General features: G+C 37.8%; 1 protein-coding gene and 1 long non-coding RNA gene across 3 annotated transcripts; both read left to right on the forward strand.

Annotated features, from left to right (window-relative positions):
• The first annotated feature begins 2133 nt into the window (after nucleotides 1–2133).
• LOC120255659 lies at nucleotides 2134–6102 on the forward strand. Of its 2 annotated transcripts, none has more exons than XR_005535070.1 (4): nucleotides 2134–4025; nucleotides 4816–4921; nucleotides 5082–5126; nucleotides 5812–6102. XR_005535070.1 is itself a non-coding variant. In XM_039263431.1 (4 exons), the coding sequence occupies exons 1-4, from the start codon at nucleotides 4558–4560 to the stop codon at nucleotides 6015–6017; spliced, it is 477 nt and encodes a 158-aa protein (XP_039119365.1). In that variant the 5' UTR covers nucleotides 4539–4557; the 3' UTR covers nucleotides 6018–6102. The 2 variants fall into 2 exon arrangements, 1 of the variants encoding a protein (XP_039119365.1); XM_039263431.1 differs by lacking the exon at nucleotides 2134–4025 and adding an exon at nucleotides 4539–4677.
• Nucleotides 6103–14044: 7942 nt separating this feature from the next.
• On the forward strand, nucleotides 14045–14843 carry LOC120255658. Its single transcript, XR_005535069.1, has 3 exons — nucleotides 14045–14082; nucleotides 14442–14661; nucleotides 14749–14843. It is a non-coding gene; the product is annotated as an uncharacterized LOC120255658 (long non-coding RNA).
• The last annotated feature ends 4182 nt before the right edge of the window (nucleotides 14844–19025 follow it).

Below are 19025 nucleotides of genomic sequence, written 5' to 3' on the forward strand. Positions count from 1 at the left end.
ACACCATATAAAAGCTTATACTTTTATCATACACCCCCATAAAATGCATATTTTTGTAATACCCATAGCAAATTTATAAATATAGTAATGTACAAAAGAGTTTTAGTATATATATATACCTATAATAATTACATATGTATATATGCCTTATAAAAGTGCCTATTTGTGTATATAAACATATTTTTTATGGTATATTTGTGCAAACATACAACAATATAGGAGTTAAGGAGGGGCATATGTACATATATATGTGTGTGTGATTTAATATCAGTGCATATGAAAATATGCAGTTTTATTTAGGCATATATGCTTAATTAATATCATATATTTTGGTGGCATATATTAAAACTGGACTTGCAAATATACACACACACACATATATATATATATAAATTTTTATCCAGTTATATGCACAAATATGAATTTTTTGGAATGCATACTCAACTTTATGGAGTTGTAAACATAAATATGGACTTTATATATATATGAACAATTATGAGGTGTAATGCAAATATAAATATGAATGCATATGTAAATTTAAATTTATTGGGCTTACGTAAATATGAAATTTCTTTAGGGAACTGCAAGTAAATTTGCTTTGAAAAATAAAAAAAAAATTACTAATGGAATAACTGACCGTGTGTTAGCTAAAAGAAAAATACTGACCATGATATAGTGGCTGAGGACCAATTTGAAATTTTGAAATCAATTTCTGTTTGGAGACCAAAGTGAATTTTGAGCATACTTTGAGGACCAATTTGAAAGCAAGTGGTACTTTTCTGAATTATATTTTTTTAGCAAAATCATTGTTACCCCATTCATGATTTTAAAATTCTTTTTAAATAAATGAAATAGTCCGCAATCAAATCTATTTTCTGGATAAAATAAAATATTCTCTTAGTTCTTTTCATGTCAACACTTGTTATAGCTTCTAAATATGATATAGCTACTCACAAATCTGATGGTAGGAGGGTATCTAGTTTTGTACTTTCCTTGCTTCTTTCTCTCTTTTTAACTTCTGTTTTTCATGCTTTTCCTTTTTTTTAATAAATTCAATGGTTTGTTTATTTTTATTAAAAAAATATCTAGTTTTGTACAAGTCAAGCATCTTTAGATTTTCTGCAAAACATTTAAAGAGATTAGAGTCAACTTTGTCTACTTCATCCTCTTTGTTTGGCGATATTTTATGGGTTTATACATTGTCAAAAATTAATGTAATTTATTATCTTGAATTTTTAAAAATTCATTTCCATTTTTAGTGACCTTTAACATTTATTGATCTACATCATTAATTATTATTATTATTATTATTATTATTATTATTATTATTATTATTTTATTTTAGAGTTACTGACTTTTTTCATCAATGGATAATTTATTGATCTCCATCACTTATTTTCTTTTATCTTTTTTATTTTAGAGTTATTAATTTTTTGTGTCAATCATACCAACAACCAGGTACAACTCCATGAGAGACAAGATATAGTGAATCAGTTGAAGGTTGCCTATTATAATAGAGGTTTTCTTCTAGGAAGTTGTTCTCTTAATTTGTGGGCTAACTACAAGATTAGCCAAAGTTCAATCAAGTTATATAAAGAGATCAATAACTTGAAGACGGAACATGATGATTTCAAAGAAATAACAGAGACACAACCTCGAAGGCGCTGGAGATCAGCTACTTTCATGACTCTTGTGGGCAACACTATCAAAAGCTAAATCTTGAGAAAGTTCGTGGTTACTTGGTAGATGACGATGTATCCATGGTGGGGATTTGGGGCATGGGAGGGTCGAGAAAGACAACTCTCTTGAATGAAATCAATAACTCATTACTTGGTGGTGATACTAATCGGGGTTCAATTATGTCATCTCTCGGTGGTTTCAAAAGAACCTCAATTTGAGAAGCTTCAAAATGAGATATCTAAAAGGTTGGGATTGCCTTCTGACTCCGGGAAAAGTGACATATTTGAGTTTTTGAAAAAGAAGAACTTTTTGCTGCTATTAGATGATATATGGAAGAGAGTGGACCTTCCTGAAGACCTTGGTATTCCACTTTCAGCTCGTCAAAGCCAAAAATTTCGAAAAATAGAGGTCAAAAGCTAGCAAGCGTAGGTGATCTTCACAACCGCGAGATGATGATGTGTGTGCTCATATGAATGCTCACAAGAAGATCAAAGTTGAATGTATGGGTGAAGAAGAAGCATGGCATCTTTTCAAGCAGTTTGCAAATGAAAAGATCATTAATTCCAATGCTATTATTGAACGACTAGCAAGGAAAGTTATGAAGAAGTGCTCAGGTTTACCACTTGCTCTTAAAGTCATTGGTCGAGCCACGTCGAATATGAAGACACCTGAACAGTGGCGTCACATGCTGAGGTCGTTAATCAAGACTGTTATTGGTATCGATGAATCATTGTTTCACAACTTAAAGGTCAGTTATGATAATTTGGCTAGTGATACTCTCCAACAATGTTTCTTGTGTTGTGCTCAATGGCCTAAAGATGCAAACATTCCAGTCCCTTATCTCATAGAGCGTTGGATTGGGTGTGGATTGATCAGTGACTTTGGAAACATGGGGGAAGCCTTTGACGAGGGATATTCTCTCATTGCAAAATTAAATGAAGCATGTTTGTTGGAATCACTGTTTAATGAAATCCAGAATGAAGCGTGTGTCAAATTACATGATGTGATTCACGATATGGCACTATGGATTGTGTCCGAGTGTGGGAAGAAAAAGAACAAATGGATTCTTGATGGAAGTGACGATCATTTAAGACAATTTTTAAAGTGTGAAGTAGGCAACTGGAAGGAGACAGAACTAATATTGTTCAAACATCTTGTCATTTACGAGTATCTCTTGAAATTATTAAGTGATCAAAATATTGACGAAAAGGGCCAAGTTTCTGTTGCAGCAACTTCTCCTAGATATCCTAATCTCCAGAGTTTATCTATGGCTGGATATCCTGAACGTGAAATAGGGGCCGAGGTGGTTATAAACTTTTTCCCTCATATGCCATCTCTCACACATTTGGACTTATCTGATGCACCTATCAAGGGTCTTTCAAAAGAAATTCGAGTTCTAGTTAATCTTCAATACCTCAACATCAGCGGCACAAGCATTCGGTCACTTCCACCTGAACTAGAAGAGCTGAAGCAATTAAAATACTTCTTCTTCAGAAGTCCATATTTTGAAATTAAAGCTGATGGGTTGTCTGTATTATCAAGGTTGCCCGAGTTACAAGTGCTTGATCTTTATAAAAATACTTGTTTAGAAGCAGGTGACTTGAAGATGTTGATGGATAGGAAGAGGATTAAAGCGATCAATATGGTTGTGAAATCAGTTAAGATTCTTCGACTTCTCAAAGATTTGCCGACTTGGCAAATAAAATTGAAAAACATACATAATATACCTACCCTCCAGCTTTGTCATGACTTGAGTTACAAACGTGATGGTGAGGGTTTGATGAGGTTAAAATTCAGTCATTGTCGCTTTAAGGAGTTGTCGATAAATGGCAGTGGGGTCAGTCTAAAGCATCTCGAATTGAGATATCTTGCAAAGCTCAAGCAAATCACTCGGCCAGCAGAAGCATTTCGTCGTGGATGTTTCCCGAAGTTGATAGATGTTTACATTTCTCATTGTACATCTCTAAGGAGTCTTTCGTGGGTTTTGCATCTCCCATGCCTTGAGAGATTAGCTGTAGAAAGCTGTTTAGCAATGGAGAAATTGATTGACCCTGCAGAGATGCAACAAGCTTCATCAGGCCTTCCCACCTTTCCTAACCTACAATCCTTGTTATTAGAGAGCATGCCCAACTTAGTGAGCTTCAGCACATGTCTATTGGATTTTCCTATTTTGGATACACTTTATTTGGGCAGAAGTCCAAAGTTGAAGAAACTTCCTTTCAAGTCATCCATTGTCAATAATAAATTCAAACACGTGGTGGTTGACCAAGACTTGTGGGAGAGTTTGGAATGGGAGGACACAATAATCCAATCTCACCTCAACGAGTTCCACAAGACATATTAGGGTGAGTTCATGGATAGTATGTCATGCAAATTTACGTTCAAATCATTGATAGTTTAAGATAATCTCTATTTTAAATAATATTTTTGTACAACATTTTTTATATTCTGAAGTAATTATCTTGTTTAAAAGAATTGATTTTTTTTTATTATTGTATAAATGTGTGTGATAAATTTATTGTAATATTTTGATTTAATAATAAATTCTATTTATTATTATTATTATTTTGTTGATACACTATCAATTTATCTATCCAAAGGATGGGAAGCTAGAAAATCATACCATTATTGACTTTTGTTTTTTTTTTTTTGTGGTTCAAAGATGAATGGTGAGTGCAATAATTTTATTAGATATAGAGTGTAAAAATAGAGTTATGGTAGATTTATAGGTGGATCTATGAGTAAAATAAAAATCCATATTTTTTTATTTTTAAATTAATTTATGAGATGATAATAAATTATAGTTAAGTTTTTTTATATTTTTTAAATTAATTTATCGGGTCAGATCACAATCCGGTCCTTTAAGGATCCGACCTGATGAATTTCAAAACCCTCATTCTCTCTGTCTCTCTTTCTTTATCTTTGGGCTTCATTGTGGGTGTGGGTGCAAAGAGAATGGGGGATTTGCTTGAGGAGCTGGAGCATCTACTCCGATCGGTGAGAGAGATTTCGCTCAAAATCTCATAATTTGATGTTTAGGGTTTCGATGTTTCACAATTATTAGATGTGGATTTCATTTTTGAATTTTTGATTTTTGGTGGTTTGTTTTGATGGATTGATGGATGGATGTTGCAGGAAGGGATGACGAGGGAGGAGGCTGTGTTCTTCAAGGAATGCAAGGATAAAGCTATCGAGGATTTCACTGTTGGTGCTTGTGCTTCTTCGGTCGTTGCCTGGATTGGTATGCTTTTTATATAGTTTCTCAATGAACAAATAAAAGATCTTTCCTGTATGTAATACTTAATGCTATGAGCTTCTGTATGTAATACTTAATGCTATGAGCTTCTGTGAGATCTCTAAAATTTTTTTTTTCTTTTTTTCTGAATATGTATGTGATGCAGCATCTAGAAGCTTGGTTCCTTGTCATAGGTTTAGCCTTTCAGCCGGTAAGTTCTCAAGCTGTTCTTCTAATTTTATGTTTTTTAATTAAAATTGACTCATTTTCTCTATGCTTTGCTATTAAAAAATACTTAAATTCATCACCTTTTTTAAAATGAAAAGAGACTGATTAGTAGTGCTGAAATATTGGTCTTGTAGTTCTATCTTGTATCTTAAATTAATTGGGCTTGTGAATTATCCAAGTAATTTAATTTTTGTACGTGTGAAGCTTCAAGTTATTTCTCATGGAATTGGATTTGTGTGTGTGTGTGTGGAGTTTCTGTTAATTGTGGTTCATGAAGTGCCCAAGCAAATTACATTTTCTATTTGCCTTAAATCTCATGAAGTTGGATATTTGTTTGTGGAGCTTCAATTAATTGGACCTATTAATCATTCAAATAATTACATTAGTGTGTGCGCATCTGGAGCTTCAATTAATTGATTGCATGGATTATCACAAAAATATTTACATTTCTGTTTACAGGTGTGTTGCAGTTCTCAGTGTGTGTTGTGTGTGCGTGTGTGTGGAGTTTCAATGAATTGAGTACATTAATTGTCAAAATAGTTAATTTGTGTTTTTCCGTGTACGGCTTCAAATAATTGGGTTCATGGATTATCCTAAAAATTACATTCTGTGTGTGTGATTCTCTAGTATATGATAGCTACTAGCAAATAATTCTGTAAATGGTGCAGAGTCTGGTATGCTGGCAGGAATGTGGAGGTTTAATCATTCATTGGATGCTTGCGTGGATAAAATTCTACAGCGTGATTGGGATCGCATGAAGTTTGATGCACAGGAGGTTGACTCCATCAACAGGTATGGCACCGTTGTGAGAAGAAGTGTGCGCCCAAATCATGGAAGGAGACCCAACTTTTATGAAGACTATGTGATGGGATGAATACAGGATTTGTGGAATGATTAATTACTTAGTATTGATGAATGATGTAATTAGGAAAGAGAGATTAATTGAGAAGGTTGTGATATTCCTGACAGCGTTCTGGCACATCACGTGTTTGATGAAATGCCAGGTCATTAATTCGGTTATGATTCTGTAAGGATTTGCATATAAGTGGAATGAGGAATGAAAGAGAGGACATCTTTGGCCAAATTATCCTAAAAATTACATTCTGCGGAAGAGTCATTCTGAATCATTTGATTTCCTTCGCAACTCCCTCATCGCTAGCAGAGGCGGTCATGACGAGACATGATGGTGAAGTCACGAGCTCTGACAAAAGTAGCATCTCCATCGATCGCATAATTTTCATCCCTCACCCACCATTACTTCCACTTCCATCGCCTGATTCTCATACTTCCATTCACCACTCTTCGATTACTATCTCCTCCATCACTCCACTCCAATTCCTCTAATTCACCTCCCCGTCCCACCTAAGATTGAAGTTCCCCTGCTTGCTGGCGAGCCCGATGTGCTAGGTTGGTTGTTTCAAATGAATCATTACTTCCTTTTCAACCAAATTCCACCCGATCAACGCCTTGCCATTGCTTTGTGTTTTTATATGATCGGTCCGGCGAGGCGTGGTTTCGATGGCTCCACTCGACGGATCAACTCACCAATTGGGATGAGTTCGTCCTGAAGCTTGAATTACGCTTTTGGGCGTCCTCTTTTGTCAACCATGAGGCTCTCTATTCAAGTGAAGCAATCGACCACCGTCACGGCATTCCTCCGGGGATTTTCGAGTGCTTGTCTACTCGAGTGGCGGGATTAAGCCAGCGAGCTTGTTGAATTGTTTCCTTTTCGGGGTTGAAAGAGGAGATCCAAAGGGAGCTATATATTCCGAAACCCGACAACCTTCATGACGCGTGGGGATGGCTAAGCTTGTTGAAGATAAAAATCTGGTCGAGCGATCCACCTTCACTCGATCACCTTTTCCTCGATCGATAGCGCCCGATTGCGGCTCCAACGAATCCCGGGCCGGTCTCATTACCAATCAAGCGACTCACTCCAACCGAGATGGGCTGCTCGGCGAGAGAAGGGCCTTTTGCTTCAATTGCGACTCCAAGTTTACCGGTCACAAATGCAAGCCCGCTCTCTTCCTCCTCGCTTAATGGTGGATCGGGGATGAGGTGATACCGCCGGAGGAGGAACCGCTACGGTGACCTTTCCGTTGTTAGAGGAAGCGTCTCCAACGACCACACCTTCTTTGGATGATCCTTGCATATCCTTCCATGCTCTGATGGGAAGGATGGTTCCGTCGACCTTGAAGCTCTCAGGCACCATTATCGGTCAAGAGGTGATCGTACTCGTGGATGGGGGGCTCGACTAATAATTTTATTCGATCGCGTCTGGTCGCACATCTAAATTTGACCGTCGGTATCAACCCACATCGCAGTCACCGTCGAAGTGGCGATGCCGCCTCTCTTGATGGAGGGAGTGCTCAGCAGTCAAGCTTAAGCTGGGAGACGTAATCTTCCCCGTTGATTTGCTCTTGTTGCCAATCTACGGTGCGGATGTGGTCTTAGGAGTTCAATGGATGAGGCAATTGGGTCCGGTTTTATTTGATTATGGTGCACTTTGGATGGAGTTTACATATGAGAGTAAAAGGATCAGACTCCACGGGCTGAACCAATCTCAATATAATGGAGCACGACCAACTTCAATTCGTAGGTCGGGTGCGGGGGGAGCTCAATTTTATCACCTCAAGGTCGAATCAGTTTGTTTGAGTCCAAATCCTTCAATTGGACCCGCAGCACCAGTCATCTTCTCCAACAGAATATCAGAGTTACTCTCCCAGTATGAAGACATCTTCAAAACCCCGTCAGGGTTACCACCAGTGCGAATTCAAGACCATAGAATTCCATTGATTCCAGGTGCTGCACCGGTGAACGTCCGACCCTACCGTTACCCTCATTTCCAGAAGTCGGAGATTGAGAAATTGGTGGGCGAGATGCTCGTGGAGGGCATAATTCGGCCGAGTACGAGCCCTTTTTCTTCTCCAGTACTTCTAGTGAAGAAGAAAGATGGCACTTGGAGGTTTTGTGTGGACTACCGAGCCTTGAATGCCGTCACGGTGAAGGACCGGTTCCCGATCCCAACAGTTGAGGAGCTGTTCGACGAACTGGCTGGCGCCCGAGTCTTTTCGAAGCTAGATCTTCGCGCGGGCTATCACCAGGTTAGAATTCACCCAAGTGACATCGAGAAGACGGCATTCAGGACACACGAAGGGCATTATGAATTTCTCGTGATGCCGTTCGGCCTCTCCAATGCACCCTCGACATTCCAGTCTCTCATGAACTCTACTTTCCGGCAAGTATTGCGTAAATTTGTGCTCATTTTCTTCGATGACATTCTTGTTTATAGTTCAGATTGGGAGTCACATCTGTCACATTTACAAGATGTATTTACTCGCCTCCGGACTCACTCGCTGTTTGCAAAGATATCCAAATGTGAATTTGGATGTACTTCAGTGGGTTATTTGGGCCATGTAATTTCAGGTGAAGGAGTAGCTGTTGATCCAAACAAGATCCAAGCAATCAGAGAATGGCCAATTCCACACTCTGTTAAGGCTCTAAGAGGTTTTCTTGGCTTATGCGGGTATTATCGAAGGTTTGTGCGACATTATTCTACATTGGCAGCTCCATTAACATCGCTCCTCCGGAAAGACGCCTTCGTTTGGACGCCCGCAGCCACTGAAGCCTTCAGGAGTTTGCAAGAATCTCTAATGCGAACCCCGGTACTCCAACTGCCTGATTTCTCTGTACCATTTGTGATTCAGACTGACGCATCTGGTGTGGGAATTGGCGCGGTCTTGTTACAAAATGGGCATCCATTGGCTTATTTTAGCAAACAGCTCAATGGCCGGCAGCAAGCAGCATCTACATATGCTCGAGAGATGATGGCAATCACCGAGGCTGTCAAGAAATGGCGCCAGTACTTGTTGGGGCGCCGTTTCACAGTTCAAACTGATCATCAAAGTCTTCGCGCCTTATTACACCAAACTATTCAAACGCCAGAGCAACAGAAGTGGCTCTACAAATTGGTTGGGTATGACTTTGATATAGAGTATAAACCCGGTGTGCTCAACGGCCCGGCGGATGCCTTGTCAAGACTGAACAGAGTATCATGCAGTGCCCTGTTCGCCGAGTCGCGACCACAACCAGTTTTGTGGGAGGTGATTCGTGCAACTTACAAAGCACATCCTGAGACACTACAGCGATTACGTGAGTTTCCAACGACCCGGAAATCACAATCGAATTTACGATTCGTGATGGCGTGCTCTTCTTTAAAGGGAAAATATGGATTCCGAGAAAATTCAGACATTCAGCCCCTTTTTGTTGGCGAATTCCACACAACTCCTACAGGGGGACATGCGGGAGTGAGCCGGACTTTGGCGCGTATTGCCAGCAATTTCTTCCGGCGACTGCGAAGATCGGTACAAGATTATGTTTCTCAATGCTCCATTTGCCAGAGTATCAAGCCATTCAATCGAGCACCCCAAGGATTGCTTCAACCATTGCCGATTCCGGGCAAGATTTGGCACTCCATATCGATGGACTTCATCATAGGGCTGCCGCCGTCCAACGGAAAAACGACTATAATGGTCGTAGTTGATCGCTTGTCCAAGCATGCTCACTTCTCGGCATTGGGGTCTTCATTCACTGCCATTCAGGTAGCTGAGATTATGCTTAGAGACGTGATCAAATTACACGGGGTTCCGGCACAGATTGTCTCCGACCGAGATCCAGTGTTTATGTCAGGATTCTGGCAAGAGTTATTCCGCCTTCAAGGCACTTTGCTCGCCACCAGTAGTGCTTACCACCCTCAAACAGACGGCCAAACAGAGGTTCTCAATAGGTACTTGGAGGACTATTTGCGAAGCTTTGTTGGAGATAACCCCCGGCAGTGGTCTCGATACTTGCCATGGGCGGAATGGCACTACAATACCGCGTGGCATTCGGCAATTAAGATGTCGCCTTTTGAAGCTGTGTTTGGGCGGGCACCTCCGTCACTAGGCTGATCACCGGTCGGTTCAGTCATCCGGTGGCGCTAGTGGATGAGATTACGAAAGATCGCTCCCAGCTTTTTGGTCTCTCTTGCGAGAATCTACAGTACGCTCAAGATCGAATGCGTAATCAAGCAAATTCGAGGAGAGCAGATGTTCAATTCAATCCGGTGACTGGGTTTGGCTTAAACTACTGACCATATAGGCAAGCATCACTCGCGCGAAGATCATCTTTTTAAACTCTCGCGCGTTTCTTTGGGCCTTTTTCAAATTCGAGGAAAGGGTGGGTGCGGTGGCTTATAGACTTAAACTACGGACTCCGCTAAGATACATGATGTATTTCACGTGTCGAAGCTCAAACTTTTTCAAAGGCGTTCCACTAGAGGTGACAGGTGGATTACCCGGAGAATTTATAAATCGACATCCAATATTGGAGCCGAAGTCAATACTCAAACATCGGGAGGTGATTAAAGGAGGGAAAGTGTTTGCAGAGATATTAGTTCAATGGAAGGATCGGGGCTATTGAGGATGCAACTTGGGAGGATGTGGTTGCTTTTACAAAGACTTTTCGACTTTGCCCTTGAGGACAAGGACAATTCAAAGGGAGGGAAATTGATGCACGGAGGTTGACTCCATCACAGTGTATGGCACCGCTGTGAGAAGAAGTGTCGCCCTAAATCATGGAAGGAGACCCAACTTTTATGAAGACTATGTGATGGGATGAATACGAGGATTTGTGGAATGATTAATTACTTAGTATTGATGAATGATGTAATTAGGAGAGAGATTAGTGAGAAGGTTGTGATATTCACCTGACAGCGTTACGGCACATCACGTGTTTGATGAAATGCCGGGTCATTAATTCGGTTATGATTCTGTAAGGATTTGCATATAAGTGGAATGAGGAATGAAAGAGAGGACATCTTTGGCCAAATTATCCTAAAAATTACATTCTGTGTGTGTGATTCTCTAGTATATGATAGCTACTAGCAAATAATTCTGTAAATGGTGCAGAGTCTGGTATGCTGGCAGGAATGTGGAGGTTTAATCATTCATTGGATGCTTGCATGGATAAAATTCTACAGCGTGATTGGGATCGCATGAAGTTGGGTTTGGCAGGCATGTAGGTTCTCCTACTCAATTTATACGTTTATATACATGTTTATATGTTCTTGCATTCTGCAACAAGCAACTGTGCCCTTGTGTAGAGCTCTCAAATGCATCATGCGGCACACTTAGATTTCTCTATCTGTGCACCAGCAAATATGTAATGGCATCACCTCCCTGATATTCTGGAAATTATTGGTTATCGTTGTGATTTTCTATTATCTCTAACTAACTCGATAACTCCAGTCCCGATTTAAACTATGATTTATTTTCTAGAGAATATATGTAAAGTATTATCACAAGAAGGGTTGAGTTTCTGTGTTACATTTATGTTCGAATGTTCAATTCAGTATATTTGCTGTAAGAATTGTTTATTGGATACTGAATGCATGGCATTTTTGGAAGAATCATGAAGAGGCATATGTATAATCCATCACGTGTGAAACTTTTGAATAAACATATGTACCCAGAGGAGGTATTCAATGACCTGAATCTTGATCGTGCTTTCACATTATGGCGTTTCCGGAACATGTATGCAGAGGGAAATGATGTTCAAAAGCTCCAATACAGCAAAGTTGAAAATTATAAGAACTTCAACTCAAAGGAGCAGCCCAAGCAAATCATCGTAAGTATTTCATTCTCTGATCCTGTCGGACATGTTTAACTTCATTTTTTAGAACATTTATTAAAACTTCTTTCCTTTGGAATACAGAGCAGCCAAGGCAGTGATATGATTGCAGATCCTCTTGATTGCATCTTTGGTGATTTGGAAAGTGGCAAGGAAATCTCTCATTCAAACAATGTCAGTAAGCGATCTAGAAGAAGACTACGTGGCCATAAGAGAGCTCATCGCTATTACCATCATCATCATGAGGCTAGCCAAATGTAAAAAATTTTGTCACACATGACACCAAAGTGACCGCTGGTGAGTGTTTAAGACACCAATCTGGGTTTCTTTGATAGAAGGCATAAAAGAGTTCATGTCTGTCATCCTTTTAATTTTTAATCATTAATATTCTAAAATATTATATTAGATATTAATCATTTATACAACACACTGGTTATTATTTTTGTTGGCCACAATGCATTGGTTTGAGATTATATTAAAATAACTAATTATACGTTTAAATTCATTGCATAGAGTTAGAATGTCATCAAAGAGCTCATAGCCTAGTGGTATTAGCTCCATTAAAAGGTTTTGAATTCAAATTTCGCTGAATAAAGTGATAATAACTTATCATTAGTTATGGATGTTGTATGCAACTCTTGTGGCTTCCATAAAAAAAAAATTAGCATGTTTATTTTTATTAAAAGAAAAAGGATAAACTAGAATTAAATTAAATAACAACCGACAGAATTATTGCGCATTTGCTTATCTCAAATCACACAAAATATAAAAGCAAAAGTTAGGTAATGCTCATTTTTTAATAGAAGACAATGAAGAAAAAAAAAATGAAGGTTTTTAGCTTGACAAATATTTAATAATTTAGCATTTATTTTATGGCAAACAACTAATTAATGCCTTTATTGTCGTTGCATCTATAAAACCTACTTCTTATATATGAAACTTTCACAATCTTATATAAGCATACGATACACCAATATTTTTTTTTTAAAATAATTATACATAAACATAAATCACTGTTAATTCATTTAAATTTTTGTTTTTACAAAATAATTCAAATAATCAATCACAAAACTTAAACATAAATTTTTGGGTGAAGAGATTCTCTCAAAAATCTCATAATTTGATGTTTATGGTTTCTGTGTTTCACAATTATTAGATGTGGATCACGTTTCTTTGGACCTTCATTTTGGTTATTTGTTTTGATGGATTGATGATGGATGTCGCAAGAAGGGATGGCGAGGGATGGAGCTATATATCAAGGATTTCACTAGTGGTACTTGTGCTTCTTCATTCATTGCCTGGATAAGTATAGGTTTTATATATAGTTTCTGGATGAATAAAGAGAAAAAAATCTTTCCTTTCTATAATGTTAATGGTATGAGCATCTATGATATCTCTAAAATTTGATTTGTTTTTCTTTTTTGAATATGTATGCAATGCAGCATCTAGGAGCTTGGTTCCTTGGCATAGGTTAATTTAGCCTTTCAACTGGTGAGTTCATGAACCATTCTTCTAATTTTATTTTATTTTATTTTTTTCATTAAAATTGGCTCATTTACTCTATGTTTGGCTATTATAAATTTAAGTTATTTGTTCATGAAATTGGATTTGTATGTGTGTGGAACTTCAGTTAATTGTGATTCATGAAGTACCCAAACAAATTACATTCTCTGTTTGTCTTTAAGTGGAACTTCAAGCAATTGAGCTGATGACATTGGATATCTTTCTATGGTGCTTCAATTAATTGGGCCCATGAATCATACAAATAATTACATTAGTGTGTGCACATGTGGAGCTTTAATTAATTGACTGCATGAATTATCAAAAAGAAAAATAGTTACATTTGTGTGTGTGGATTGAGTTTCAATTAATTGAGCTTATGAATTATCAAAAGAGTTACATTTGTATTTTTGTGTGAGAGGCTTCAAATTGTTGGGGTCATGGATTATCCAAATGATCACATCTATGTGTATGTCAATGTTTGTGTGTGTTTGTGTGGAGTTTCAATTACTTGAGCTCATTAATTGACAAAATGATTAAATTTATGTTTTTGTGTGCGGGGCTTCAAGTAAATGGGTTCATGTAATTACTTCTGTTGGGGTGTGTGTGTGATTCTCTAGTGTGTGATAGCTACTAGCAAATAATTCTGTAAATGGTGCAGGATTTGGTATGCTAGCAGGAATGTGGAGGTTTAATCATTCATTAGATGCTTGTGTGAATAAAATTCTAGGGCGTGATTGGGATCACATGAAGTTGGGTTTGGCAGGCATGTAGGTTCTCCTTCTCAATTTATACATTTTTATACATGTATATATGTTTCTGCATTCTGCAACACCATCTGCAACTGTGGCCTTATGCAGAGCTCTCCAATGCACCATGTGGCACACTTAGATTTCTCTATTTGTGCACCGGCAAATATGTAATGCCAGCACCTCCCTGATTTTCTGGAATTATTGGTTATGTTTGTAATGCCGATTTAAACTATGATTTATTTTCTGCTGAATATCTGTAAAGTATTATCACAAGAAGGGTTGAATTTCTTTGTTACATTTATGTTCGAATGTTCAATTCAGTATATTTGCTGAAAGAATTTGTTTATTGGATATTGAATGCATGGCATTTTTGGCAGAATCATGAAGAGGCATATGTATAATCCATTACGTGTGAAACTTTTGAGTAAACATATGTACCCAGAGGAGGTATTCAATGACCTGAATCCTGATCGTGCTTTCACATTATGGTGATTCTGGAACATGTATGTAGAGGGAAATGATGTTCAAAAGCTTTAATACAGCAAAGTCGAAAATTATATGAACTCCAACTCAAACGAGCAGCCCAAGCAAATCATTGTAAGTATATCATTCTCTGATCTTGTCGGACACGTTTAACTTCATTTTTTAGAACATTTATTAAAACTTCTTTCCTTTGGAATACAGAGTAGCCAAGGCAATGATATGATTGTTGATCCTCTTGATTACATCTTTGGTGATTTGGAAAGTGGCAAGGAAATCTCTCATTCAAACAATGTCAATGTCAGAGCGATTTAGAAGAAGTGTTAAATATTGGCTTGATATCCATGGGATGAAGCCAAATCTTGATCTCTTTTAATTCAATGGTCTAGATTGCTCTATTGTTTGTTTGGCACAAGAAGACTATGTGGCCATAAGGCTAATCAAATGTAAAATTTTTTGTCACACATGACACCAAAGTAACCGCTGGGTGAGTGTTTAAGACACCAATCTGGTTTTCTTTGATAGGAGGCATAAAAGAGTTCATGTCTGCCATCCTTTTAATTTTTAATCATTAATATTCTAAAATATTATATTAGATATTAATCATTTATGCAACACACGGGTTATTATTTTTGTTGGCCACAATGCATTGGTTTTGAGGTTATATTAAAATAACTAATTATACGTTTAAATTCATTGCAGAGAGTTAGAATGTCATCAAAAGGCTCATAGCCTAAGTGGTATTAGCTCTATTAAAAGATTTTGAATTCAAATTTCGCTGAATAAAGTGATGATAACTTATCATTAGTTATGGGTGATGTATGTAACGCTTGCGGCTTTCATAAAAAAAAAATTAGCATGTTTATTTTTATTAAAAGAAAAAGGATAAACTAGAATCAAATTAAACACCAACCAACAGAATTATTGCTCACTTGCTTCTCTCAAATCACACAAAACATAAAAGTAAAAGTTAGGTAGTGCTCATTTTTTAATAGAAGACAATGAAGAAAAAAAACATGAAGTTTTTTAGCTTGACAAATATTTAATAATTTAGCATTTATTTTATGGCAAACAACAACTAATTAATGCCTTTATTGTCGTTGTATCTATAAAGGCTACTTCTTATATATGAAACTTTCTCAATCTTATATAAGCATACAATACATCAATATCTTTTTTTTTTAAATAATTATACATAAACATAAATCACTGTAATTTTTGGATTGCATCAACGAAAGAATTTTCAATGATAAAATTTTGCCTGCTTTTTGCATTCTGCTATGTATTAATCGTATGCTCCTATCGTGGTTCGATGCACTTGCAGATGGCGCTAAGGCGAGATTAGAAGACACCATGGCTAAAGTCAGGCGCAGCTTGGAGTTCCTTGAGTCGAGGAGCCAAAGGGACAGGGGGGATAGTACGGCCGAGGAGGCACCAGATCGGAGCACGGAGTAGTCCTTTTGTCTATCAGTATTGGAGGATGATCCTTCATCCTCGTAGGGTGTACTGTTTTGTTCTCTTGTATCACTTCTTTTGGTATGAGTGGATTTTGTTCACCAGGTTTTTTCTAGTTGGTGCTATGTACGGTGTTTTTATTAATTGAAGTGGTTTATCCATCTTTTAAAAATAAAAAAATAAAAAAATAAATCACTGTTAATTCACTTAAATTTTTGTTTTTACAAAATAATTCAATTAATCAATCACAAAATTTAAACATGTAGCCATCTACATTGGTCAGGAGGAAATTTTCGGATAATCATAATAACATTCTTAAGCACACATTTACAACAACCAAAGTGAAGGATGCAGTTTTCCCTATGCACCTGGAATGTTGTGGAACAAGCTGTAGTACAAGCATGTCTACAAGGGAGGACTGGGACTTTAGACGACTCCATGACTTTAATGTGGCATTTCTTGGGGAAACAAAGCGTGGCGATTAATTAATTACTCAGCCAAATAGCTTGATGGCCACGTCAATCAAGGCTTGGTATTACAAAAATTTTGATTTTCTCAATGCGAAGAGACCACTTTACAAACTTGTGTTTTTGCTAAGTCTATATGTGGGTGTGTTTATGGCTTGGGTGTTTGTTAGGGGTAAAGATGGGGAGAATTAGTGGCCATTTGTTGGAGTTTTTGGCGTCGCCATAACAAGCTGATTTGGAATAAAAGAAGATTCAAATGATATATACGTTGTCAGTGCTGGGCTGGGGCCTTTGAAAACAATATGGCTAGATCATACAATAGGCAAATCTCATGCTACCTCCATGAATGCAAGCAGAACAGTATGTCCACAAGTGTCATAAACCGAAACAATGGTGGAAAAAAAATTAATGTTGATGCAGCAATTATTTTCATAAAAGGGTGCTATTGCATTTGTTGTTCGGGATTGGTTAGGGAGATTTATGGATGGTCATTCTCAAGTTTTTCATGGGATCACTTGGCCGAATTCACTTGGATTAAAGAGAGAGAGGGTACAATCTTGTAATTGTGGAGAGTGATTCGTCTTCAGTAGTGCAGCTTATTCATGTTACCAAAGAGCTCCCTACTTGTATTGGATTGTTGGCACATGATTGAAACAAAAGCTTAGTATTTTTATCTCAAGTTAGAGTTGAGTTCATATAGAGGTCGCTGAATTGTGTAGCTCATTCGCTAGTCTGACCTTCATGTTTGGGGTTATACCCCTCAAGATTGTATTTTATTTGTCTTGTCGAATGACTTAACTAATCAAATTCCTTTCTTTTAAAAGGAATATATCAATCACACAACACTGTCTGATATGCTTATAAAAAAGTTAAAGATTTGAATCTCTTTTTCCCTCCAACAGCTTATTTATATTGCTAAATAACTAAATAAAAAAAAACTTAATCAATCACAAATTCATTAAACAAATAAAAATATACAACTCACATATAGACCAAGACTTCCTGAAATATTTTAAAATAAAGTACACAAAATACATGGTAGTTTAAATAAAAAAAATCGCTTGAGAGTTGAGATTGATGAACATATATAATTAAAAATAATCTTTATATTTAACAATATTACTATTATTATTATTATTATTTAGAAATACAAATAAGCATGGGTAGAATTCGAACTGTCTATTTTTAAGTTAGGAGCACTACAAGAAAATTGTGCTATAGCTGTAAATTGTAGCGGCGGATTTTATATAAGCCGCTTAACTTCTATACATAAAAATATTTTTGTAGATATACCTTTTATAAAACTTGAAATCACATGCATACTCTCATTTATTGTTTCACGAATAACTTTAATTAATTATGTGATATTACTAATACATTATAGGTTTTATATAATTTTTTTAAAATTTTTAAATAAAAGTATATCTATAAATATATTTTTATATATTATTTTTTAATATATATTTAGAAAAATAAACATAGAAAAAGTAAGGAACAAGGGGATGATGCTTATCCAATAACCTTGTTCTCGGATGAATGAGCCTCCTCGGGGAGCTGTGGGGCTGCGGCACGTCGTCGGAGAAGTCGGAGAAGGTGGTACAGCGGTCGGACTCTTCAGGTAGTGCTGCGGATGGAGTTGTGAAGAAAGGAATGACCTTTTCCGAAGTAGTTAGTTCTTCATCAGGAGAGCGTGGTAGCTTGAAGGTGGTGTAGGGCGATGGTCAGAAACAGGCTTAGGTTCGTTTGGGGGCTAAGCGTCCTCGTTCACCTATTGAACGCTCGTGCGGGAGATGCTTCAAGACGACGCACAAAACCGCTGAATGTCGTCATCAGGTGGTGTGTCTCCGCTGCTCGAGGGTCAGCCATGTTGCTGCGAACTGCAAGATGAAGCCCCGTCGAAGCCCTAAGAGGAAACGGGTGCATGTGTGAACTAAAAACTCGACTGAGTGTATTGATCTTAGCCGAATAAGGGACTAGATTGAGGCTGCTCGTTCACCGTCACGAACGCGATCCATTGTACCCTAGCGATCTTCATTGTCCCTACCTCTCTCCCTGGAGATCACTGCGGTCAGGAAGGAACTATCCAAAGTGGCAGTGCTGACAATGTTATCTGATTATGCCACTGGCTCGGCCTTGAATGAGGTTCTGCCGTCGATCATCAACCGTTCTCTCGCTAGAGTTTTAACCCCGGTGAACGACATCACATACTTGATCCCTTTGCTCAGTCAAGCGGAGGTGAAAGAGGTCTGTAAACTGGGTGAGATGTCTTTCACGACAAAGAACGGTAGGTGCTCGGTGAGGATTGCACCGTGGTCGGCCGAACTAGGGGCGACGGAGCGAGCATCGGGGAAGGGCTCAGTGGATACGAGTGTGGAACTTACCGATGCATGACTGGTATTGGAGTGTAATTCTGGAGGTGATGAAGGCCGTAGGCGAGCTGGTCTCCTTGTCGCAGGAATTCAAGACCAACAAAACTTTCATCTCTACTCTAGTTCGCCTGAGAAAGGAAGTTGATCTCAGTCTGGGAATGAGAAGATATATGGTGCTCATCACGGACGA

The sequence above is a fragment of the Dioscorea cayenensis genome, unplaced genomic scaffold, assembly GCF_009730915.1.
Source record: "Dioscorea cayenensis subsp. rotundata cultivar TDr96_F1 unplaced genomic scaffold, TDr96_F1_v2_PseudoChromosome.rev07_lg8_w22 25.fasta BLBR01001124.1, whole genome shotgun sequence".
NCBI classification, from domain to species: Eukaryota; Viridiplantae; Streptophyta; class Magnoliopsida; order Dioscoreales; family Dioscoreaceae; genus Dioscorea; species Dioscorea cayenensis.

Bases quoted from the DNA above. Each gene is read 5' to 3' on its own strand.
- LOC120255659 (XM_039263431.1), top strand. From the start codon at position 4,558: ATGAATTTCAAAACCCTCATTCTCTCTGTCTCTCTTTCTTTATCTTTG. The intron at 4,678-4,815 runs GTGAGAGAGATT...TGGATGTTGCAG, and splicing joins TGGAGCATCTACTCCGATCG to GAAGGGATGACGAGGGAGGA. The intron at 4,922-5,081 runs GTATGCTTTTTA...TATGTGATGCAG, and splicing joins TTCGGTCGTTGCCTGGATTG to CATCTAGAAGCTTGGTTCCT.